Source organism: Diceros bicornis, chromosome 16 (genome assembly GCF_020826845.1).
Source record: "Diceros bicornis minor isolate mBicDic1 chromosome 16, mDicBic1.mat.cur, whole genome shotgun sequence".
NCBI classification, from domain to species: domain Eukaryota; kingdom Metazoa; phylum Chordata; class Mammalia; order Perissodactyla; family Rhinocerotidae; genus Diceros; species Diceros bicornis.
The window spans coordinates 54,103,800-54,114,430 of NC_080755.1; the positions used below are offsets into that span (position 1 = coordinate 54,103,800).

General features: G+C 41.1%; 1 protein-coding gene across 3 annotated transcripts; it reads right to left on the reverse strand.

Moving 5' to 3' along the window:
- Nucleotides 1-2,895: 2,895 nt before the first annotated feature.
- LOC131415179 (serpin B3-like) lies at nucleotides 2,896-10,010 on the reverse strand. 3 transcript variants are annotated; one of them, XM_058556594.1, is made up of 7 exons: nucleotides 9,831-10,010; nucleotides 9,173-9,229; nucleotides 7,782-7,910; nucleotides 6,895-7,012; nucleotides 5,619-5,758; nucleotides 5,177-5,332; nucleotides 2,896-3,297 (listed from the first exon to the last, which is right to left on the reverse strand). In XM_058556594.1, the coding sequence occupies exons 1-7, from the start codon at nucleotides 9,993-9,995 to the stop codon at nucleotides 2,896-2,898; spliced, it is 1,167 nt and encodes a 388-aa protein (XP_058412577.1). In that variant the 5' UTR covers nucleotides 9,996-10,010. The 3 variants fall into 3 exon arrangements, with proteins under 3 accessions (XP_058412577.1, XP_058412576.1, XP_058412575.1); XM_058556593.1 differs by having other exon boundaries at nucleotides 5,177-5,269; nucleotides 9,831-9,995; XM_058556592.1 differs by lacking the exon at nucleotides 9,173-9,229 and having other exon boundaries at nucleotides 9,774-9,995.
- Between the last annotated feature and the right edge of the window lie 621 nt (nucleotides 10,011-10,631).

Genomic DNA, 10,631 nt, shown 5'->3' on the forward strand with positions numbered 1-10,631 from the left:
TCAGGAGTCTTGCCATTTTCCTTATGCTCTGAAGTGTTACTTTAGTTCTCCATGGTGATGATGAATTGTTCCTTTGCTGGCACATTTGTGGTAGTGTCAGGTCACAGATTCCACCTGCCACCACTGCGGGGGCAGGAGCTGTGTTTTCTGATCCTGCCCCATCTGCTGGAAGTTGTGCTGGTATGGCTGCTCTGCATTTTTGTGGGCTGGCTGTAGCCACTTGGCAGGTTGCAAATGGTCAGGCAGAGTCCCAGTACTCAGGAGGTGGGTTACTCTCGTGTGGGCTGGGCTGCTTCCCTTTGCAGGGGACTGGCTGGGCTGCTGCACTAGGCAATCGGGCTTCTTTGCAGGGGCGGAGCCACTGCTACTCTAGGGGTAGCGTTCCTACAGATGGGGCCACCAATGCACAGTGGGTGCTCCTGTGGGCTTGGCCACACTCCAAAAGCCATCATGCTTGTGGCTCGCTGCCCTGCCTCCTCTTACAGTTGTGTCAGCTGCTGTGTGATGCGCGACTTGGATGATTGCTGCTGGGGATGGGGAGGGCTCTGCTGACCTAGCTCCCCTGCTTCCAGGGGATCCAGTCCACCCACCTTCAGGTGTCTGGCTGTATGGATCTCTCAGGTGTCCTGTTGTGCGGTGTAGGGAATCCTCTGTTGGTTAATGAATGTCTGTTTAGTTGTAACTTAGAGGGGAGAGACAAGAGAACAACTCTCTCTGCCATGATAGTGATGTCACTCCTCTAAAACTTTTAATTTAGTCATTTATTTATATTATATCAGTATGGACTCGTCGTATTCTGCTTTATTCAATGAATTGTGATCTATTACTTTAAATGAAGATACAGGATTTGAATTTCTCTTAAATATGTCTCCAATGCAGGGGTAATTGGTTCTCTGACTGGCCCAAAATATGGCAAAGCTTTTCAGTTCTCAGAACTAGATGTCAGCTATCTCCTCTACCTGATATGACTCAAATGCCTATGAGCCTTTGTCTTAACTTGTTTGCTTTTACAAAGTTCCCTTTGAAAAACCCAACTATAAGTAGAAAGTAGTTGAAAGTTATAGTGTAAAGGCATTCTAACAATCAATTCTTCAAACTCCTAAAACTCTATACTGGTTTCAACTGCATTTAACCCTTAGAAATTAATTCACACCCATAGCCACACTCTGAGCTTATTTATTACCCAAAATTTTCTATTATAAAATACACTTCAACATCTCAGGCCCTGGGCCAAACTTCTGAACCTCTGATAGGTCTCCCAAACTCATTCCCATCATTTCTGTTCTTTAACCTCATTATGTACCCCACTGCCTCTCTGTTCTTAAAGGCAACTGCCTCCTGCCTTGCTTTCCCTTCCCAGCCCATTCACTGCATGGTTCTCTCATATTACTGGGTCTCTTTCCAGTCTGTCAGTTCTCTTGACCAAGTCTCACACTTATGTGGTGAAACATCTCCTTCCTCTGCTCTATTCTTGGGCCGCCGAATTCTGCTGAAGAAAATTTAGACCTTGTTCATATTCTCCAAAATTCACTGTTTATGTAATCAGCTTGGATTCAGGACTGACTGGGAAGGATTTGGAATAAATACAGTCCCCTAAGAAATGCTATGATCTAGAAAATAAAAATTGTCAATTCTTGACCTTTATTTATTGACACACTTCAAGGTCAGTTCTAGGCCGCCTTCCTTTCTTATCACCTTATACTCTCTCCTTAGGGTCTCTTTCTTGTCTTTAGCCACCTTTTTATTTTTTAACCAAATTCTGGAATTATCATATTTATTCAGTAACTCTAAAACTTTTATATTGAGCATCACAAATTTAGAGCTTTAGATGATATCCTGCATTTGACTTCAAGACTCATATATTCAAGGGCTTACTAGACAACTCCATTTGGATGTGTCAAAAGAAATTAAAACTCAACAAGTGGAAACACCAACCCAAGGTCTTCTCTTCTCTCCAAAACAAAATCTTCTTCCATCCAACCAGTGCATAAGGCCAGAAACTTGGACATCATTTTTCGCTTCTATCTCTTGTTTCTGGCATATATAATGTCTTGCCAGCTTCTGTGGCTTTTACTTCCTAAATAATTCTCTCAGGTGTCTGTTTTTCTCAATCTCCACTCCTGACATTGTAATAGGTTACTAATTAATCTCAGTGTATCCACGCTATTCTTGCCTCTCCTCCCTTTACATCATAGTAGCCAGGGATATGGTTTAAAGATGTAGATGTGATGATCTCATTCTCCACTTTGGACAAATAAATGAACAAAACCTGTAACGGCTTTTCATTTATTTTAGATAAAATCGAAAGTTCTTAACATGGGCTACAAATCCTTTCATGTTTTGGTATGAGCCTACCTCTGCAAACTCAGAATGCACTACTTGTATTTTGAATTGTTTTTTACACGATAATATATTTCTGAATTATCTTTTCTGTATGTGGTGGGCCACTTTGTTGTAGAGAAGGAAAAAGAAGAAAAAGCAACAAATAATGTGAGTAAGTCATTTTTTAATTGCAATGTATTTCATAAAATAAAAAATTTAGACATGTAAGGACCCCAGCTATCTCCTAAATTCAAATACATGTGGGTGTCTAGGTTAATAAGATTAGTAGATATAATTTTTGAGATAGCAGATGATATTTCAAGTTTAGGATAAGATAGAGTGTTGAAGTATCTTTTTATCTTATCTTGAACTTTTTGTCCAAAGGGGAATTATCATGCGAAATAAAATAGGCTTACGTGTGTTTGTAGAAAGACATGCTATTTCAGCCGTTACATTCTTAGTAATGACTATGAGATTGGAAAGGAAAAAGAGCTAAAGAGAACCTATCTCCAGCAATTAACATACTGGAACAACTGTAAACTTCCCTCTAAGTTAGTAGCAGGCTACTTTCATCTAAGGGGAAGAGACTCTGCCCAAGAAGAGGATGCTGTTGGTCTTATTATGCTTGATGAAGAACAGGAAAGGATGATCACAATGGAAACTGTAAATTAGTGGTGACGACAATTCTAAACTTATGCCAGTAGCAGCTGCAGCCTCTGTGCCCTCCTCGGTCACCTCCACAAAGGACTTGTGTAGGATTTTAGACACCACGAGACCCCGGCTCCCAGTCATGCCCGAGAAGTCGGCATCCTGCTGACTGAAGGCATCCAGCATCCCCATGGACTTCATTGTGTCCTTGAGGTCATAGCTCTCTTCCACTTTGAACCGAGGTAAATATAAATCCACGAGTGTCTCTCTCATATTCTGTGAGCTAGTCCACTCTATTAGTTTCTCAGCGGTGAGTTTATCTTCAAGCTATAAAAATGGAAAAAAGAACAATGGACATTATTCTCAGTGGACACCCAACACAACTTTAACGTTAGATTGAATCATGTAGAAAACCTTTATTTTAATAGAAAATGTAAATATGGAGGGTTCAGTTTATTCAATTTAATCTCAGGAGGTAAAAATAACACAGACATCGATATATATTATAAAGTCAAATAAATGTACTTATATATTCATGACTGTGTTATTTTTATGCATATATGGACACATAAATATATATATATATAAGTACATATATGTATACATGTATATATATGCATATACATATATGTGCCACAATAGAATAATTAAATAAAATTATTTTGTCATAAAATTACCTATCCCATTTCTTATCCCCCCTCCCTATGGCATTTTCCATAATCAAATAGACTTCTGTAATTAATGTCTATGTGTACATAATTTTTTATATACTGCACTTATAGCATACACCCTATTTTTTTTTCTTGGTGTGGAAGATTAGCTCTGAGCAAACATCTGTTGCCAATCCTCCTCTTTTCGCTGAGGAAGATTGGCCCTGGGCTAACATCTGTGCCTATCTTCATGTACTTTATATGTGGGACGCCTGCTACAGCATGGCTTGACAAGTGGTGCATAGGTCCCCAGCTGGGATCCGAACCCAGGAACCCCAGGCCGCCAAAGTGGAGAGAGCAAACCCACCCAACCACTACGCCACTGGGCTGGTCCCGCGTACACCCTATTTTTATTCCTTTTTCTTGCTTGACTTATTTGTAAACTTTTCCCATATAGATATATATTTCTATAATCAAGTTTAAATTGTTATGTAATACTCGTATCAAATTAATATTTATTGTATATGTATTTACTTGATTAATATTTTTAGAGAATTGAGTGTGTGCCAGTCTGTAAGCTCAATTATCAGCAATGAAAGATGCAGCATCCTTCCTTGGTTTGAATTTTTCATTGTTTTGAGCCATTTCTGTCCAAAAACTCTTCCTGATTTAAATTAGTTAGCTTAGGATAAAATCCCTGACTGGGGTTCCTGATGTCATAGATAACGAGGATTTTGAGCTGGTGTATGAATATTGTAATGGCCCTTCACATATACTGTCATATTACTTTCCCCTAGGCTCTATCTCCAATTTCCAGGGTTACCACAATATGCATTTTGAGTGGCGCAAGTTCACTGCAACTTCAGTATCGTCATTGACTGTTACAGTAATTGCAGATGGCCATTTGTGGAATGTCCTTATTATGCCAGATATTGTTACTGGTATTTTTACGTATTTTTTATGATTCTTTTTTGTTTTGTTTTCTGACTCCCAGCAATGAGGGTCTGAATGACTTTTGAATTCCTAGGGACAGAATACTGCCAAATTGAAAAGTAGGCAACAAGATAAATCTATTTGACCACTGTCCCCTTTGGTATTTTCATTTTCTCATGTTGTTTATTGAGTGAACTTGCAAATATTTCCCTGTGTCACCATATATCAGTGTGAATTTCCTTATCCTCAAATGAATACACTGGAATATTTCGGAGCTTCTTGTGCTTGCAAAATATAATGTGTGTGTTTAGGTGTATTTTTTTCTGAACTGACACTTCATAGTTTCATCAGAATACTCATGGGACCTGTGAGGTTGATTTTCTATATATTCTTCCATATCACACTGCGATACTCAGGATATTCATTTTTTGGAACATGACATGTGGCCAGGTTCTCCTTAATAATTCTCTTTTAGGCTGTAGGCAGGGAAGAAATGGTGTACTCTGTACTTGAGCTTTGCAAGCCACCACCTGTCAGCACTGCTTCCACGAATAGTTCATACAAGCATTGCACTACTAGGAAATTGGGCAAAAGAAGGAAGAATTGGAGGTACAAGATTTTACCTTCTTTAGACCATCTACTTCGTTTGGCAGTAGCAACACCATGCTTAGATCTTTGCCTGTGTACGGTATTTCCAGGATCTTGGCTTGCACGTCCTCCAGTTCAGTGAATTTAAAGGAACTAGTTTGTTTCATCATCTGCACAGATTTGCTGGTATCCTGCAGTAATTAATATGGAAAAGAAATGCCAAGTGAGGCATAGGTCAAAGAAAGATGATACTATTAAGATACCAACACATCCTCTTTCTACAAGATTATCTGGGAAAATGTGAACTAGAGGAAGAGTCTCTTCAACTATTCCCAACTAAAGTCAAGAAAATGAAACAAGAAGAAAATAGACAAATTCTATTTTCTATTCGCACTTGTACATTTTATCAGATATGAGTTTAAACTTAACATTCCATACATAACTATATTACTGTCATAAATAAATTATAGACAATACCTTGTTCAGCCAAAATTTTTCCTCCACAGTATTTTTTTTGTCAAATTTCCACTGCCAATGCCCTTTGAAATAGACTGCGTTCACCAGAACCAGAATGGCGGAGCTAAGAGAGCCAGGAGGAAACAGATCCTTGATTTTTCCTGCAACACAAAGAAAAACAAATGTCTGTCATGAAGGTACAAGTGGTTTGTCTGGAAGATGCTTTGAAAGTTACAGTGGACCATTAATTATTCACACAAGTCACCACTTTAGGGCCTCCGTGACCAATAGTTCACGAGGTGAGGTGCAGCTTTCCTCATGGCAGCAGCCTGATGGAGTTACCCTTGATGGACACTTCCCTTCTTGTCACTGGGATGGTGTTCAGAGTCTCTGTCTCTCAAAGTGAGTCGGAGGGTGGGTGGGAGACTTAGGTCATCTCACAATGAATATTTATAAATGGATTTCAGTTATCGTTTCAGCAAATCCATTCCCTCCCTCCCTCCTTCCCTCCTTTATTCTTCCATACCTCCAGGCCTGACTCCTTTCTCCCCTCCTTCTTTTCTGTTTTTTCAACTTTGGGCTCACTACTCAGACAAAGGAGGGCTTGAGTGTTCTTTAGGACAAATGGCATGAACTCTATTTAATCTGAAAGACTTGTCCAATGCTGCCAGACAGCACTCCCTTGCGGCTCTTCCTCTTCACTCTCCACTTAGAATTGCTGTAGCTTTGGTCTATGAAAGGAGTGGGAGGTAGGATAGGGGTTCATAAGATGGAGACTTTGTCAAGCTCTCTGTCCTGGATGGGGACGACAGCTGGGATCACCCCTCAGGATGTGGGGATGGAGAAGTGGGCAGGCAGCTGCAGCTGCAGGTGGCCAGGAGGGTAGTTTACAGGAGAGCTGCTTGTTTGCCGATTAACAAAGGACATGGGAAGCCTTTCTAATGGTTCTCTTAGGGAACCACATACAGAAATTAAGGCTCTGACTTCAAGTAAAGGATGTGAACCCACGATGGCATCGGAGCAGAGAGTTGGAGTCCACAAAGATTCTGTCATTGTGGCCATGAGCAAACACAGATCTCCAGCTGTGTTTCCAGGTAGCTGGTCCCGGGCCACATCTCGGGTTTCCCTTATTTCTCTCCACGTTGCTTGGACTGCCCCGCCACCTGCAGGGCCCTTCTCTGTTTTCTGCAAACTCATTTCATTTCCCTCTCCCTGCATCCCATGCAGTGTCAAGCACAGGGTTCATGCACAGCAGGAACTCAATGTGTTTCATTATGGGTTATCTCCCATACTCTACCATTCGTTTGGCTTTCCACCCAGGAATTAATCTTCTTGAGACTTTCTTCTGGAGCCTTTATAAAATCAGCAGATTCCACACTGGCTAGGTAGAATTTCTTAACATTATCCATGTATTCCTTTGACATGGCAAGGAAGAAAAGAGGAATTAAGAGTAATTTATTATTAACTATGTATTCCCAAGTGAGTTGTTTTCAATCTTAACAAAATATAGTACAGGAATGCAGACTCTAAAGAAATCTACATTTTCTTGCTGCTGCGTATTTTTATACAGCTCCCATGGGGGTAATGTGAAAGGGAAGTACAGGATGGCACAGAAATGAGGTCTCTGAAGGGCAATACCACCTGACAAAGCCTGGAGGAGAAGAAGCTGTGGGTTGCAAACTGCAAAGCTCGTTGCTCCAAAGGAGGTGGTGTGCTCATAATCCTCTCCAGTAATACCCATGAATCAGGTTCTCATCTTTGCTTATAACTTCCATGCTGGGCATTCAGTATTCCCTGGTACTTCCCCAGCTTTCCCCAGGGACTCATCAAGCCTGCCCATACCATCAGTATCCCATTCACCATACACTTCCTGGGTCACTGCCCACAAAAATTTACACTATATGACTGAATGGTGTCAGATCATTAGGGGCACCTGATGACTTAGTCTGCTACTGAATCTGCCCTTTGACAATAAAGTAACCCCTAAACCCACACTTTCTTGGTGGATTGTCAACCTCTAGGACACTGCATTGGGTATAGCTGTGGCAAGGGAGCCTTGCACCCTGGGTACATTCTCCCTATGTGGGTCAGCCAGGCTCATTTGCTCACTCTCCTCCATTTGGTGATTGGGAGACAGAGGACCTAGGATGCAGATTAAAGGTGTGGCAGGCCAGTGAAACTTACCTGACGAAATTGAAACTTCTTTTCTCCATAGAGCCTGTTGGCGATGTTCAGCTCATAGTCATTAGTGGGTTTCTTTAATTCAGTCAGAAGCTTTTGAAACTGGTGATGTACGTTTCTTGACTTTTCAACCTTCAATCATCAAAAAGTGAACTCATTGCATTCTCTGTCAATGTAAATACTAAACCCAGGTAACTCTGTGAGAGCCATCCCTAAAGTTTGGTAACTGCATGAATGACATTTGTTGTTATTCTCTGATGTTGGTGTAGTCTACCTGAATTATTCTTCAAAAGTTTTACATTCAATGTCTTCCAGGCATGTCTTTGTCTCTGCTCTAGATAATCCAGTCTTTTCTCTTTTGGGGTACAGATGCAGCACCATTCCACCATTGGAAAGTCCTCTAATTGGTACCTATGTTTAGGTTAAACTTCCCAGCTAAGCTTAAGGTCCTTAAGGGCTAGAAACATCTTCATTTTACCTGCCATCAGTTGTATGAGAATGTTGAATTTGTGTATTTCAATGATGTTATGACATGAAGCCCTGTACACTCCTAGGTGGTATTCTCTTGTGAGACTGTTAATGTGATCCATGTCTCTTCACTCATGATGGTCATACTCCAAGTGTAGGAACAGTGTGTGCCTGGTACACTGCTAAGGCTTTGCATCTGTATGTCTACGTCTTTAGTCCGATTCAGATGAAAACAAGAAAGCTCAGAGAATGAAACAACCTCTCCAAAGAGACACAAGGTAGCAGAGCCAATTTTTGAACCTAGGCCAGTGTGAATCCAGCACCTTCCACTTGCTAGCTAATACTTTTATGCTATTAAGGCTATAAACCATATAGTTAATGCAATTATTTTGGAAAATATTCTTGGATGTACGCTTATTCCTGTTAATCCCATCTTTGAGTTAATTAAAATTACATTAGTTTATCAAGTTTATGGTGATTACTGTAATTACTGTTATTCCATAATAATAATCCATAATATGTATCAGGGTATCCAGTAATCCAGACACTGTAGTGATATTTTGCATGTGTTTGCGTGTATTGAGGCAGATTTTCCATTACTGCCAGTTTACTGGCATGAGGTCACTGGGTCTCAGAGCAGTTATGCCTGCCCACGGTCCCTGTTCAGGAACAGCAGAGGAGGAATTTGAAGCTAGTCTCCCAGTTCCAGAAGCCGTGCTCTTAATCACTATGCTCATCTCCTCTTAGGAAACAAAAATGTGAAATAAATAAGTATGTAATATGAAATGAGAAGGAGCTCTGCCTGTCCAGTGTATGTTGCCCCAAATTTCCCCTAAAAATGGAGTTTTCCCTGAAATTCCCAGTTTAAACTGTGACCCTGTGGGATATGTGACTCTCTTTCTAGGCCCCAGCGCTCCGTGACTCACGTGAGCTGTTGAGGCTCTTCCCCTTGTGCTGTCTGTGACGTCATTAAAGTGAAGGACCTGGAAGGGACAGGAAGAGGGACAAGAAAACTTTACTCAAAAGATCTGTCTCCATTAGAGGAAATTAAAGGAAGAAAGAAAAACAGAAATAAACCCAAACTAATAGATGAAACAAAACCCCCAAGCCAACCCATAATAATAATAAAAAAAAACAATATAGAAGCAAAGGAAGGAGAATAAAGAAAGCTTCAGTGTGAGCATTTCCCCCTTGAAAATCTACAGCAAATCTGATGGATCACCAGCCACTTCAAAGAATCCTGATTGATGACTGATGGACGGCTGAGGAGTCATGTGAAGTTGTTTCCCATGGAGCTAAGTCAGTGCATCACTTCTCCCAGCGCTCTTGCATTTAAGCCTCGCCTCTAGTTGTCGGGCAGTGTAGGCGTTCGTCCCAGCTCCCAAAGGAAGTCTAGGCTCAGGGAGGCAGATGGGGCGGAGCACTGGGGGTGGGGGATGCCCCCACAGCCCTGTGCTCACCCGGACGTGGGAATCTTGCTTAGGTCCTGTGCTACCCCGGGACAGCCAGATCTGAGAGCATCTGCACGCAGGCCAACAGAGAATTTAGTCTAACCCGGTCAATGTAATGGGAGCTGACACCTACCTTGCCAATCTGGAGTGCAGTGTTCCCTTGGGCCCCTGAGTAGGTCATGGCTAACGCTGAAGAGATGCTGAGAGGGGAGTAGAAGATGTTGTCCTTGTTTGATTTTTTGAACTGATGGAACAGATCAACTGCAAAGTGGGTGTTTGCTTCACTGAGTGAATTCATGGTGGCCTCGGTGTGATCTGGAACTCCTAGAAAAGCATCAGGTTCATTTGAGAATGACTTTACTCAAGGCAAGGTTGGTGTGTAATGAAATTTTCTTAGAAGAAATGACTTATATTTGGGTTGTGGGATTCTGGCAACTGAAGTTTTTCATCTTTTTACTTTTCAACTCTTTTTCAATATACTTGTATGAATTTTCTAATTAGAAGATTATCAGAATTACCATTCAAAAAATACTTATGTGAAAAATTAATGGAACATCCTCATCTTTCCTTCCTCACTGGCTGTCCTAGATGTGGGTAGAAAATGTTTTATAACAGATGGGAAGACCATGATCTGTGTAGATAACATCCAGCCAACTCCCATAAGGCACCTCTCTGACTTTGCCTTCAAGGCTCTGCGGGTGCCAGACACCCTCCCCTCCTCCACACGTACTACTAAAGGGGCATTTGCTTCCTCAGAAGGAAATACATCAGATAAATGATAAATCAGATGAAGAGGGTGTTTCAAATTTGTCCCCTCAGAACAAGTACATTACAATCATAGAGAGTGAATAGGTACATGAAGTAAAATGCACCATTGTTATTATTTTCAAAAATGATTCATGTTGTTAAGCTGGAGCAGCTGGAAGCACTTACC